The sequence below is a fragment of the Plutella xylostella genome, chromosome 5, assembly GCF_932276165.1.
Source record: "Plutella xylostella chromosome 5, ilPluXylo3.1, whole genome shotgun sequence".
Lineage (NCBI taxonomy): Eukaryota > Metazoa > Arthropoda > Insecta > Lepidoptera > Plutellidae > Plutella > Plutella xylostella.
Genome location: NC_063985.1, coordinates 7,191,037 through 7,206,580, shown reverse-complemented (window position 1 = coordinate 7,206,580; position 15,544 = coordinate 7,191,037). Strand labels below are relative to the sequence as shown.

Here is a 15,544-nt window from a genome sequence, read left to right as displayed (position 1 = left end):
CGTCAATATTAAATTCTAGGCGTACTTTACTTTATCGACCTTTCGACTAAAACTAGACACACGTTTAACATATATTTTTCGCTGTCAAATACAACTGATTTTATAATTTTAAGACGAATGTATGACACTACTTATACTTGCGCTTTAAAAGTTTATCCAGTTGACCAGTATGATCACCCAAGCTCATCTTCCATCCTAAAAACAACCAAAACCAAAACTTTATTTTTCTTTCCTAAATCAATTTCTTCTTTTCCAGACGCGTGTCTTCGCTGCCAGGGCGAGAGCAACAAGAAGGACGCGTACGGCAAGCAGGACTGCGTGGTGGTGTGGGGCGAGTGCAACCACTCCTTCCACTTCTGCTGCATGTCGCTGTGGGTCAAGCAGAACAACCGCTGCCCGTTGTGCCAGCAGGAGTGGTCCATCCAACGCATGGGGAAGTAAACAATATAGTTCGAATCCTGTATGTATTATAGTCTCATTTTGATCTTTATTAAATGGTGTTTGTAATTTTGTCGTCGTTTCTCGTTTTTCTCGTTTATTGCTGTCACTCTTCATATCTAAAAGTTCTCATAATCTTTGTAGATCTCCTATAGGTATAGTATATAGTATACTCGTATTATTGCGTACTCAGGTGTGTGTCGTATGGTCATCTTTTCTTGTCTATATGAATAATAGCAAAATCTGAAAGGAAGCCTAAGAATACATCCACAAGATGTTAGTACAGTAGAATCATAATATGGAAGTGATTCTTTAAACAATTATTCAAATATGTAAGGAATGTCCAATTATACCTGAGTGATTGTTCTCATTTTTCACTTATTTGTCTGTATCCGTATTAGTGTTTCATGTTAATTTCTTTTTGTTTCTGATCTTAATTAATATAATATGCTCATTGATTCAGTCAATTTCCGCCAGTTACATACATAGTGGCACAAATTCAATATCTGAAAACGCAAAAAATATAATAGGTACAGTTAGGTATCATTAGAAAGAATGTAATGTTTTGTACACGTAAGAATAGAAACGTTTTATGTTACTCTACTCTAGACACGTGGCATATAAAACATGATACCCACAACGGTTGCAGCAATGGTAAAGTCAGCTGCATTAATTATTGAAGTAAAGCCTGAAAAGTAGCAAAGTATTCAAATGAGACATCTTATGCACGGAAATTTATTTTTAGATCATAGATATTTTATGCTAATAATCATGTTGAATTCATAATAGGTAACTATTCCCACGAGCATCGACGATACCGAAGTGGAATAGATAGATGGACGTACCTACTACCTCCTACCTCCTACCTACTATCAACCTATTTATTCTATGCTACTATATATTTGTAAGTACACCAAGAAGAATCATAAGTGTAACAAGTTGTAACTTAATTAGGGTACAAAAGGCGGTACTTATCACTTAAAGCGATCTCTGCCATACGATGGATGGACTAATAGCAGTGTAAAGTATAGTTGTACATGTTATAAGGAAGATAATTATTGGGAATGGCAATAAACGTCTCAAACTCTTTAGCCCCTTTGAATCCGTGGTACATCATATAGCCGCCGACTGTACTGTGTTGGTTGGCAGTAGTGTACAATAGGTTACCTTGCCGTCTATTTCTGTAGCACTTTAGACAAATCTATGAATTTCTAGTATATTCGATTTCTAGCATTTGCTCTGAACCATTTAACATAAAATATGGGGACTGCATGTGCTCAGCCAACACAAGCCTGTAATGTAGAGGTAGTTCCCGAAGGGGTAGGTAGGTAGCTTCTCTGGGTTTTTCTGAGAGCCCGTCACTTTTCGCTTTAGCTGTGCAATTTCACCAGCTGATATGTGATTTTACTCACGAGATACCTACGATTAGGCCGAGAAGGTCGAAGCGGCGCTTGTCAAAAAAACCATCTTTGTATGTTAGCCAATCAATAGGGTATAGAAACTGGCCATAAGTAGTAAGACTAGTAAGTATATCTTAACGTAGTTATAGGTACGACGTACGTATCTACACAGGCAAGTAAAGTATTGAGTAAGGTCGGTTGAGTTGTAGATACTACGTATAAAAGTAAATATATGTTAGTGTCTACTACGTATATCTAGGAACTAAATAAAAGTAACTGCGTATCGTCAACATAATTGCAAAGTTATAGTAGTAGTAGTAGTATAATAACAAGCTGTATATTTACGTCGCCGTAAACAGTTTCAATGATTTCCATTAGGTCATATTGACTTTTAATTCCTACTTTGTCATTACCATGGCCAAGCGATGACAACTTCACGTGATCTGAATCTACATCCTAAACAGGTCTGCTACATTCAGAAACGGACATAAGTAAATTATTTTAGTGATCTATGGATTTTCGGCATCGTAGCTTATTAGGCGGTAATGAAATGACAAAAAAGTGAAAATAAAATCTAATATATAAAAAGTTTAATCTGTATTTTTTCGACAGTATCATAAAATCAAATCTAAATATATCAGTCAATCAATAGAATCTTTCCAAATCTAGCAATATCAAACTTTTTATGTTTCCTATACTTAGTACTTACCTAATTATTTGCCAGGCTCTTATTTTATATTGATTAATGTGTCTATGAAAGTTAAGCGTATTTAGATAATGACTCTTTTCTTTTGCGCTAGATTTCATATTTTCACAAATACTTATTACATTACATTCAATAGAAAGTAGTCAGAATTTTTAACAAGCTATAATGAGTCTGCATTATTGTTTCAATGACTGTAGTCAGCTACTCAATCTAGATACCTAGGTTCCACAATTTGAGGTAGTATAGCTATAGATATACGATTGCCTGAGAATAAATTAGTAAGATATACATAGATTTTCAAACATAACAATACAAAGATAAACCAGAGGTGTTACCATATCAATAACTACGTATATTCATATTTTTAAAAAATCATTAGGTTTACCCAGTTACTGCTTCTACATATAGTATTATGTGTGTGTGTGTGTGTGTGTGTGTGTGTGTGTGTGTGTGTGTGTGTGTGTGTGTTTAATTTTCCATAGCAACAACTCAACTATAGACATATAAAATTACAGCCGGCGGAGTTCAAGCAACTTTACGACTACCAAACTATTCAGCGAAATCTTGATGCTATTCAATTTAGGAGCGAAAATGTGAGTTCAAACTACTTCAAACATGTCAAGCGCTGGGTGGCTCGGCTCATCATCATCATGATTAATTGTGATTAATTTCGAACGGTTTATGTTGTTGTCATGTCAGTCCAAGCCTCATATCATATGATCGTTTAAAAAATGTCATGATTACTAGCTGTTTTGTACCCTAATTTGAGTAGGCGTACCTACCTAGGCATTATGGCAAATATGGATATAATTAAGTATGTTAAATTTATAAATTAAATTATTGGAATTAACACGGCCGTTTCGCAATAGACTTCTTTAAAATCATGCTATGAAAACTTGAGATCAGCATTACGTAAACAGATCAGTCTCCGATAAAATATGGCGCTATGAAATGTGATCTTTCCACATGGACGATTGAAAAACGATTGACTGGTCAACAAAGAAATACAATATTAAAAAGCTATTAGGTCATAACTGTTTTCTGAAAATGATTTATTACGTGATAGATAAACCTAGATTTTCTGTTTAATCTATTAATTATTGAATTAATCATACATAGAACTCACAATGAATTCTTGGTAATAGATATGAATTTTTTGACTCCCGAAATTTTATCTTCTATTAATTAGATGGAAAAACCACTAAACTAAAAAGTAGAGTGACTAATAAGTTACTTAGACGTATTTAATGCACCTAGGTAAACGTATGTTATTTTATTTAATTTAATACTCCTAAGTAGATATAGATAATTTATAAATTCATTGATATAAGTAAGTATATACTTACTTATATGTTTAATACCTACCAGACAGCCATAGGTAAGTCAATACTTAAATAAACAGGAAAAAGTATAGCTGAAGCCTTGAAAAACAAGTTCTCTTTAGGCCCAGACATTGAACTACAAATTGTACATTGTTTCATCCGCCTCGCCAGATGAAAAAAGTTCGTGTGAATTTCCGGGATATTATATTTCTGCATCAGTTTTCTGTCACAGTATCAAATTATATTGATAAAAAATCCTACTAATATTTAATGGGAAAGATGTTTGTACGAAAGGATGGATGTCTGATACTCTTTCACGGGTTAACAACATGACCGGTATAGTTTGTTATAAGCGCTTCTTTCATGTTTTAATGAAACCAACTACCCTACAACAATCCACCGGGAGGCCCTATCGAGATTAAATTTGCAGGAGTAAGAGGGAGTTATGGCAATTAATTATAGGAGCAAAACAACTACCTAACTGACAAACGATACTTTCAATGTCAAATCGATCAAAACTATAAATTGTTGTGAACGACGCACATCAATCAATATGTTACCTCCATGTGACTTCCGACGTGACATTTATTTATCATGTTACATGTGAGATCTTCTTCTTCGTTTCATGATTTCGTTTTGTAACTTTGCTGTGAGGTTCGCAGCACGCTCAGCTAGATAGAAGTAACCCGCAGCAGTCTTGTAGCAGTTCATGAGACGATCGAATTCTACATTTATGTCTTCAAAATAATCACTACTATAGCAGGGAGAATAACGCTGTTAAACGGAAAAAAATATTCATAGGTAAGTATACTGATAGTATGTGGGGACATCTTACACACGGTCATCCGACCTCAAGCCAGGCAGAGCCTGTAATATGGGTTTCGGATAGCTGATATATCTACACATACCTACATAGATTAACAACTAAGACCCGAGTGCAAATTACTACAAATATCCTTCTGGGACCTTCTGCGTAGCAGTCAGGGTCTCTAACGACACTAAACACTGCCTACACCATTAGGTCGTCTAAATATTAATACCTATCGTAATCGTACAAAGTCACTACTTTGTGAAAAAAAATGTACTGTGTGAGTCAGTAATTGAGTTGTGTGATCTAACGTGTATCTATGCGTATATAGGCATTGTATTCTATCATAATTATTATTCTATTCTATTCATTACATTCTATCTATGTAGGTATTATTTTTGCATGCAAATTCGTTTATCCATTTCAGTGTGAACGTAAAGATATCTAAATTCAATCACACATAGGTACTCAAAAATTATACCACGAATCCGCTTTTGAGATTGCAAGAGATTGTGTACAATTTACATTTCATTCTATCCTCGTGGCTAAAAACGTGGCGGTAATCTTTATCGTGAAATATTCGTGACATCGCGTCATTGTAGCGCGCACGTGATACGAACACACCCACCTGGGGGGTTACTCTGGCTTCACAAAAAAATTATGAACGAAAGCATCCGAAAATTTGTAAGTAAACCAAGGAAGTATAATCCGTTGCGAATATGCCAAACAACGCATAGGCCAATTTTACCAATTAATTTTTAAATATGCTTCAAGAAGACCATGCAAGGATGGTTCTTATGGTGAGAAACATTCGAAAAATTTTCGTGAAAACCCTAAATACAGACCCACATTATTTTTTCTATGCAAGGACAGGATGAATGAAAATATTGTTGGCCCCAGAAGAATTTCCTTCACGACAAATAAAATAATTTAGGGTGAAGCGAAGCTCGCGGGGACAGCTTGCTATTAATCTTATATATATTTTTATTAAGTTATAATTTAAGAAAAAATAAACATATTTTGTGTTTTTTAAAAGAAATACATGTTTTATAAATTGGTTAATAATTATTGTGACTTCGGAACAGTCACAGTAGTTTGTAGTTAGTAGGTATTTCGCTGTAATTGGGTACCTAGTTCATGATAATAATATGATAGACTATTGTAGTATTATTTGAAGACATATAACTACTAGGTCACACAGCAAACCTCTGCCGAAGGCGCCAACCTCATTTATGTCTTTATTATCATGAAGGTCACTTTACATATTGTGACAAATTGTACATGCATTTAGACTCCTTTAGGTGGCTGCCTATAGACATCCAGACAGACTCAAACTCCTCATTATGCATTCAACACTGTTAATGTTCTTGTCATTCAAATTGTTTTTTTTTTTGGTCAGTCGTCAGGCCGCGCTCTAATACCAGAAGAACACCTTGAGAGTGCGAGTGTGTGCGTCGAGTGTGTATCACGTTTCGCCACACCCGGCCAGGCCTCCAACGTCGACCAATCAGAGCCCGACAACATGCATAGCAATCATTACTTTCGATTATGCATTGGACTTTACACTCTACACAGCCTTGATTCGACACAAACAGGTAGCGATATCTATCAACAGTGAAGTCATCAAAAATTTACTAAAAAACATCCTATTAGCCATATTGCATCATTCTATACGAAATTGCTGAATAACACCTGGTTCCTGAAATTCTGTTGACTGTGATGATACGGAAAAATTTGTAGAGGTGCCCCTAACTTCGTGCCTGCGAACAGATCATGCATGCATGCTGGTTTGTTAACATATTTTATTTTAATTAAAAAAACATGTTTCACAAGTAAAACTGTGGAGGCAGATGGTTGTCCACTTGTACTCAGACTATGGACAGTAAAACGCTAGCTTCCAGATCCAGAGTAGGTTGTACAGTACCTAACACGCAGAAAGTTCCAGATGAATCGCATTTCATTAATGCTTTCATGCACTATAAGCGTGTGGCACGACCATAATTTTATTTATTTAGCGGACACTGTATTCTTACTACTAAATTAAAAAATATAATCATTACTTACCTACACCATTTATGTATGTAACCCCATGTGGTCAAAAACTACAAACTTATTAAAAAAAAAATCACGAGAGCAGCATAATAGCAGCTTAGTTAAAGCTGTTTCCTGGATTTCTTTTGAAGTGGCTGTCTCGGACCTTGGATTGATTATGTAAAAAGTCATGAAGATACTTACTGTCTGCTTCTCTGATGCTGTACCGACTGGACAGTACCGGTGTGTAATGGTGAAAATTGCAGATCTCGGATAGTACCGGTTTGCACTTCAGTTGCAGAGCTCAATTTTAAAATATATTTCAAAATAAAAAAATACTTTTTATTACATATTTGTACATTTAGATTTAAAAAAATATGTAAAATTGGACAAAAACTACTTGCTTTTGCACGGTGCGAAGTTAAAAGACTGATTTAATTTGAAACCTATAAATTGCATTTGGAAAAATATGCCTAATCTCTTGATCCATTATGCTTCAGGTGTTGACACACACGTAGGAGGTATATTTTTTCCACTATTTTGACGTCGGTGGTCGAGAACATCACTAAGCACGTCGTCTCTACTTTTTTCCCTACATTAATTTTGCCTTTGCCTTTGTCAATACCCCACAGGTATACTTAATTGATGTGACCTCAATGTAAGATAAACTATTTAACTATTTCCTGTATTAAGCATTCCGCCTTCAATCTATTAGGATTGTGAGGAAAAAACATCTCGAGAAATCTACTTTAGTACCTAATGCGATAACAAATAGCATTGGATCGGAATATTTAGCAATGAGATGTGTGTGATTTGGTTTATCTTGTTTATCATCCTAATGGGGAAAGCAATTATACCACAATGTTCTAGTAATAAATACCATACCTAATGTAGGAAACTGTGGATCTCCAGTACACTAGGTATGTACTTAAAATGTAGGTCTATAAATGGTAGAGCTCTTTACAGTAAGGTTGGTTAATTGTTTTGCAAGCCCTGCATCACTAAAAAGGATGACTGAATCAGCAAAATAATCACGTGTTACTCAACTCTCTCATCCCTTCTAGATCTTCGTCATCTGACAACCGTTAGGGTGTCGGATTCTTCTCAAACCATGGTCATCCTAACTATAGCGGTAATTTTCCACTGGAGCAATGAACAATAAAGCGTTGTTTATGAAACATGTCTCCACGGAATACACAGACAGACAGAGGCGTATTGTAAAGTAATATTGGTGAGGTCGGATCACCTGACAGTGCTGGACCTCGAGAACATTCGATGGTCGTTGCATCGTGGGACCTGCTATAGTCATAGTTCAGTTGAACACAGAGATGACAGAGACAAACTAAGAAAGAACCGAAAGAACAGAAATATTAAAAAAATATATTTTGTTGGTTGGTTATGTTCAAAACTTTATTAAAGATTTTTAAGTGTCATTTCGTCTTCAAAGATTATCCTGTTAGAAATCCAAGATTAAAGAATCATTCGAAAAATTTGATTGTAAAAATTGCGACTTACGTAAATGGAGAAAATAATGCCCTTTTTAATAAGGATACAACATATTGACATCGATCGGTTATTATCATTATCTACTTGTATTATGATACTGCTCGTAATCCCAGATAGCCAGCATACTTGATCACCTGTTGCAGTGATTTTTTAAACTGAATGCTGATTACGGACTAAGTACATGACAAACCAATCCTAACTAATATTATAAATGCGAAAGTAACTGTGTCTGTCTGTTACTCTTTCACGCCAAAACTACTGAACGGATTTAAATGAAATTTGGTATACAGATGGTGTAGACCCTGGGAAAGAACATAGGAACAAACATAATTTTTATCCCGGTATTCCCGCGGGACAACTTTTTAAGGCGAAGCGAAGCTCGCGGGAACAGCTAGTATGGCAATAAATAAAAGACTTGAAGGCTGTCAAAGGGTTCAGGGGTTGATGAAAGGTGCATTTATATAGCAGGTGGAGAATATATTTTTTCGTAAATTTCAAAGTCGTACATAATAAGGGAACAAAAGTTGTTCACAATGACCTCCTGAAAAACTCCCTTTTTGCTTCGTATGCCACTTCTGCAACATCCTGTAAGTATAGTGTGTATAGGTAAAAATTAACCCCCTTATTCATAGAGAAGTTACAAAACGTTTTAACTAATAAACTGTTTTGTCCCTCTCCAACAAAGAACAATTTGTTCTTTGACAGAGAGGGACAAAACAGTTTATTAGTTAAAACGTTTTGTAACTTCTCTATGAATAAGGGGGTTAGTATGTAATTCTGACAGACGCCTATTCCATTAGCTAGCAGGTACTAAAACCTATCTGCTTAATGCTGTATATGCTATAAAATATTTTATGGATTCTGTAGATTTCCGTCATGATAATGGAAACTGCGCATACATAATATATAAATAAAACCTGCGTGAAGTTAGCAGCCTAAAGTTAGCAGCCTATGAATATGCGACCAAATTAAGATGGTCACTTCACTCATCCTGTTCTTATTCAATTAAAACGTATGCAAAGGCTTACGTTGTGTATAGTAGTAGTACTATATGCTAATAAAAATTTAATACAAACCAATATTGTCAAAATTACCATAACTTACTTTTATTCTGTCGACAACTTTATGGTTGATGATTATCTGTATCCATTATACTATAATAATAATAATAATATTCATAATGATTATCGGACTATCAAATAAAACTACCGACTTGAAGTCAAACTCTTTTGTTCCATCCTCATTATTTCTTTTCATCCATCGTTTAAATATAAAAGTTCTGATGAACTTAATTTTTTTACAAAGTACTCTCCATTCTAAAAAGGGCTTTTTTTCTTTGTAAAACAACGGCAACGGAGACAAGAATCGCCTTTGAGCCGTCTTTTCAAAATAGATAAAGCCGATCAGGGTGACTATTGTTGACCACCCTTTATAATTAGTTAATTACCTACCTATATTGAATCAATGCCGTTTTTTTACCCAAGAAAAGTTGTGATAGCTAAAAGTGCTGTGTCGAAAAAACTTCTTCGATTGGATATCCTTGATACAAAATCTCACATTGCATAAACAATATGCAACTATAGCTCACGTCTGGAATGAGCAACGAGCTGTCATGTCACGTTTCGTTTAGAAACAATCGGAAAATTCCGCTCCCTGATCAGTAGCAATGAGCCGTTTTCCTTGACAGCTGTCAGTTGAGCTTTTGGGTAAGCCGATAGATGGCGTGAAAACGCAGTGTACCAACTGTCAAAAATTACATAGAGAGCAAAGAGTACTAAACTCAGAATAAGAACTCACTAGTTGTGATTAAATGTCGGGTGGTAGCGCGAGCCATCCTTCCGAGGCATGACATGCAATGACAAAGCAAATATAACATAAGCACTACTACGTTGCTACTATATTATTATTGTAAATGCTTTGATCAAACTTACCTCTGAACCAAGACGGCTTTCCGTCCAGTTAGTTTGGCATTCCGTTTTCGTAACTCTATCTTCACATTGGCAATGGACCATGATCCATAGTCCTTAGGCATTATTACAGTACAGCAGTCACTATCACAAGAGTCACTATCTCACAAGAGTCACTATCTCAAAAGAGTCACTATCTCAAGCGCACTAACTCTACAGTATCAAGGGAGGAGGAGCAGATAGCTCAACTACAACTCAATTAATACAGGAGAAACACAAGGAAACTGAGAAAACTTGAAAAGAACGGCTGTACGCACAATCGCACTGAACGCTGAAGCAACAGTGACATCGACATCATAGAGAAAATAATACTACAATTCTACCTACCTACGTCACTTTCACATTTCGTTAGCCTCACAGAATAACATATTGTGATCTGAGTGTGTTCTGAGGGTTTGAAAGTTGGTACAACCCCAGACAACGCCATCTATTTCTCCAAAAAGGAACTTTTTTTTTTTTTAACAAACGCCTCATTAAATCAATCGAGGCGAGATGCTTCGGGCTCCGTTTCTGAATGTAATGACGTGAAAATCATCATTTCCATCACATAACTCAGTGACATTGTTTGTCCTTGTTCATTGGTGGACAACATAAAATTAAAATCTTCCCCGTAGCAACACTTAGGTATTCAGTTTACAGTTTCAATTTCATTTATGCAGATTTCCTAATTAAACCTATAATTAAGACCTGCGGATAAGCACTTAATTTATATGAAGGCATAATTTTATCGAACCCCAGAAATGGAAACTGCGCATATACTATAAATAAAGGACATTCAGCCTTTAAGTGTACTTTTATTCTGTCGACAACTTTATGGTGGATGACTATGCGTATCTCTATTACATTACAATGATAATCGGGAAATATTAAGTAACACTCCCAAATAAAACTACCGATTTAAAGTCAAAGTCAGTTATTTTTGGTAACTACTTTTTTCAAATAACGGTACATAAAATCTACTTATTATTATCTAGTCAGATTTCAAACGGTTGAATTGAATTTGATTTGTCGTACTGCAGTTATAAATATTTATATAATGATGGTAGAGTCCATAGCGTCACGCCCGCATTGCTCAATATTATCGCATGGCAAGATGTAACGTTTTCAAACATTATGAAACCTTAGTTAGGTAGGAAAAGTGTCTTTTGTTATAACTAACTTAAGGATCGAACAGAATTAATTAATAAATATAAATTAATTATACCTACAGAGAAGTCAACAAAAAACAAACAGAAGAAAATACCATTATATGTTCAATCCAACAACAACAGCAAAATTTGTCTTCCTAGCTTCCTTTCTCTGTATCAACCAACTGTAAAACCTGAAGTTCAGACTCTGAACTCTGAACCCTTGTATATTATATTATATGACAACTGTCAAAATCTGCCTACCTACTCATTTTGCTACGGTCAAAAACACAATGGTTCCATTTTTAACGGAGGAGGAGGAAGCTCACAAATCTCACAATTCTTCTATAAGTATGTAACAATTCATCTATCTAGGTATATGTAAGTATATTTTTAACGACAAGCTAAGATTTACTGACTATAGTCACAATATACCTACCTACAGGATTTGAAATTATATATATCCTATATGGGCAGGTGAGTTAGTGATACAAAGGCCTACGACGCAGTATTGCAATCCGTTGCACCATCCGGTCGAATATGTCATCTTTCTGCAAATATCTGGCTGAAACTTTCAGCACAACTAACAAACACGTGATGTGCGCTGTCGAAATAATGGCGACCTATTCGCGACAAACTGGCTCAGGTCAATGACGTCAACACTTCAAGAGTATAATTAGAAAGTAGCGTGGTGCGTGCTGGTGAGCATGTCTCGTCCGTCGCAGGTAGGTTACTCTATACTGACGAAAAACGAACGAACTAGAGCTGTCATGCAATCGGCACGTTTAATTCAACGAGATAGAGTCGTGGCTCGAGCAGCTGCGCTCCAAAACATCGTTTTTCGTCTTAGACAGTGACCCCCCTGGTTCTCGGAGGTGTGGCTCTGCGTCTGTGCACAAATACCGCCACAAACATACATCATTGCATCACCCAAATTAGTTTGCCTTGCAAAAACCACGAAACGATGTTCCGTTTCGTCCAATTAGGCACGTAGGTAGGCACCGGTACGATGCGGTTAATTTATCTCTGTATGGCTGGACAATGGCGGTTTAGTCATCATTTCTATGGAATTATATATCTGTATCCTATAAGTAGGTGTTTGTATGTTGTATGAGTAACAATGATACCAAGCTATATCTACGGTTGTTAATGATAACAAATCGCTTCAGGCCGGTGTTTGTAACTCGGCCAGCTCTGTCGTTTCACGCGATGGCTGGCGGTCGCTGATTGGTGGATCCAACCAAGCCCCCGTAGCCTCTGACGTCAACCTACTGCGAATAACTTACAGCACAATGAGTCTCCAAGATTGCTATCTTGTTGTTGAATTGTTTATCTAGCACTAACATGAAGAGGAAGCCAATCGACAAGGATCTAGGTAGGCTAAAAAAAGAAATGGCGAAATGATGACAATTGAGAAATAACTAAACCTATTTGGGGTAATCAAGGACTTTGTATGGAGTTACTCAAGTACTCAATAAAGAAAACAAACAGTAAAAAAGACGGTCCATCCATACACAGACTCAAACAACCAGTGTAGAGTTACGCAGGAAAAGGACATAAATCTGAAAACACCCCGCTTTTCTCTAAAGACACGACAGCGACGTAATACAAACATCCAATATTATTGTGCAATGGTACATAGGTTACTTTACTCACCAAAATTACTTACATACGAAATAATGAAAAAAGTTTCAGAATGTAAATATTTTGGAATATTGTTTTCCTTTGTCACTGAATTAAATGAGAACTCGTGACCGGCCGTGACGCAATAGTCATGCGTTTTGTGTAAATTCTGAATTTTACAGCGCATATCATGGTCAGGGAAAATTATCCTGCTAATATTATAAACGTGAAAGTTTATAAGTATGCATGTAAGTATATTTAATACTTATTCATGGAAAAGCATCAGCAGACCTAAATTATTAATTTTGCACCTATTTGCCTAAGATGATTGGATTAATCGCATCAAGTCATCGGACTACCTACCTACTTTCATTGAGCTGTCTGGCATAGGCAGGTCCAAGGTTGAAAGATGATATCGTGCCATTATGACTGAGAGCAAAAACTATTAATTGCTTTTAAATACCTAATTTACCTCAAAAGTGGAAATTATTGAAAAACCCCACTTAAAATTATGACAGCATTGCTGAAAATAGAAGCTAAATGGTTCTCTAATAATGCTAAACATCGTACATATTTACAATTTAAAGGTAGTATACCCACTGAATACCTTACATTGTTTGCTTCAGCAGCTTGATGACCTCCAGCGATTCGAAAAAAAACCACACACACTCTCATGCAAATAGAAGGCGTGTTCGTATACATACACGCCTGGCTATGTGTGTGTGCAGTTGCACACAGGTACAGCTCCTTAGTGTTGGTTCGTAGAATGTCGATTCCTTTGAAAGGCAAAGGCGCCAAGAAACGTAAGCGAATCACCTGACCGTCTCGAAGAAGGTCTCAGCTTCTAAAAGTCCTTTACCAACAAATTCGTGTACGCCAATATAGACTCTATAGCATCTGGACTTCGTGTCAAAGTTCTTCGTAAACTATTTTAGTCACCAACTTATTTCAGAGTGCGACAGGAATGAGGATTTTCCAGTTTAGACGTAAAATGATAGGTACTCCATGTAAATGTTAATGACGAATCTGGGACATTCCGTCTACTGGATCAGATTAACTCCTGTGTGACGTGACATAGTCGAGTCATCGACGACGGTGCCACTCCTCCAAATCTAAGTTATACATTTCTGAGTCAAGTTTCAATGACAAAAAACTATAGAAATTTCGTCTAGGGTAAGCGAAAGAGAGGGCGGCCAAAACCCACATGGCGTTGCAGTTTTTCATGAGCTGACCTCAGGAAGGAAGTCGATGTGGAACAGGATCGGACGAGATGGAGGTCTACTCGTCGAGCCCTATTTATGTCCCTGTTCAGGAACTACAAAACTACTACATATAGGTGGTAAATAAATAAGTCTCGTATCGACTCGTATGAATAAGGTTTTTTTTTACATCATTGATGGCAGATGGTATGGTTCGGTTTTTTGATAATAATGAATAACGTGAAAATTAAAAAATAAAAGAAGTTTTGACCCCGACGTGATTTGAACACGCAACCTTCTGATCTGGAGTCAGACGCGCTACCGTTGCGCCACGGAGTCGTTGCGAAATAAGTTGAAAATAAACTTCATCTTCTTTAATATGTCATTTTAATAAATACATTCACAAAACAACCCTTATGAATGTTTTATCTCCTATGTGAAATTATGAACGACCTTCTCATTTTGAGATCCCAAAAACATACTATCCCTTGTGTCCCTACTATACCTATTTAAAACGTCAAGTTTGTAAGTACTTATACAGGGTGTGCTATGCCGAAAGGGGGTGACTCAGTGGGCCACGTAGTCACGTGACTTTTTTTTCTATGGTGAACGAATATTTTCATTCGCGAATTTTTCAAAACTCTTAGTACAAAAGTTACCCCCTTTCGGCTTAGTATACTCTTTTTGCAACGCACTGTATAAAATGCAGTATATCAATATTCATACTGGAGAATTACTGTAATCTAAATGCCTCCAGCTTGTATAAAATACGATATTTTCCTAAGATTAATTTTGTATCATACATTTCACATTAAGTAATTTCACTCTACCAACAGCGCCTCTAGCGGACTGTCATGGAATTATTAGATAAAACACTGGGAAGGTCTTCTTCGTGCATTTTTTTCCTTTGTGTAGTACGAACTTGTTTACTTTGTTTCATTTTGGATATTTTTATAATTTTAAAAATTTCAAATTGGACTTTGTGATTAATTACTTCTTCAATCATTCATTCACTTCATAAAATCTCTAATGTTTTAGCCGTTGCAACATTAGCGTTATCGGACTTTATCAAAGAGTTAGATGAGAGTTTTTCTCAAGTTCATGTTAGTACCATGGATGGAAGTAATTTCCATGTTTAGTACGGTGAAATACTACAGTCTACATACTTCCCTACAAGTTACAAATAATAACTATTGTTGCCCTAAACATAACCTAACCTGTTGGTAATAGTACTTATTTCTCTTGCAAAGTTAGCGTTGCTGGACGCGTTTCTGATTCGCTCTTGGCCGGATATAGTCTTATAGAAACCATACATTAATTTCGGACAAGGTTCATAAGCCCCTGTGGCCTAATGGATAAGGCATCGGCCTCCTAAGCCGGGGATTGTGGGTTCGAGTCCCACCAGGGGTACAATTAT

General features: G+C 36.2%; 1 protein-coding gene and 2 non-coding genes across 3 annotated transcripts in view; 2 read left to right on the top strand and 1 right to left on the bottom strand.

Moving 5' to 3' along the window:
* LOC105390694 (RING-box protein 2) overlaps window positions 1-511 on the top strand; it is a 40,430-nt gene extending 39,919 nt beyond the window's left edge. Inside the window, exon 2 of the mRNA XM_011562034.3 lies at window positions 257-511. Coding sequence (XP_011560336.1) covers window positions 257-441 — 185 coding nt within the window. The 3' untranslated portion in view covers window positions 442-511. The remainder of the gene's footprint in view (window positions 1-256) is intronic.
* Window positions 512-14,394: 13,883 nt separating this feature from the next.
* On the bottom strand, window positions 14,395-14,466 carry Trnaw-cca. Its single transcript has one exon. It is a non-coding gene; the product is annotated as a tRNA-Trp (tRNA).
* Window positions 14,467-15,464: 998 nt separating this feature from the next.
* On the top strand, window positions 15,465-15,537 carry Trnar-ccu. The gene has a single exon. It is a non-coding gene; the product is annotated as a tRNA-Arg (tRNA).
* Window positions 15,538-15,544: the final 7 nt, after the last annotated feature.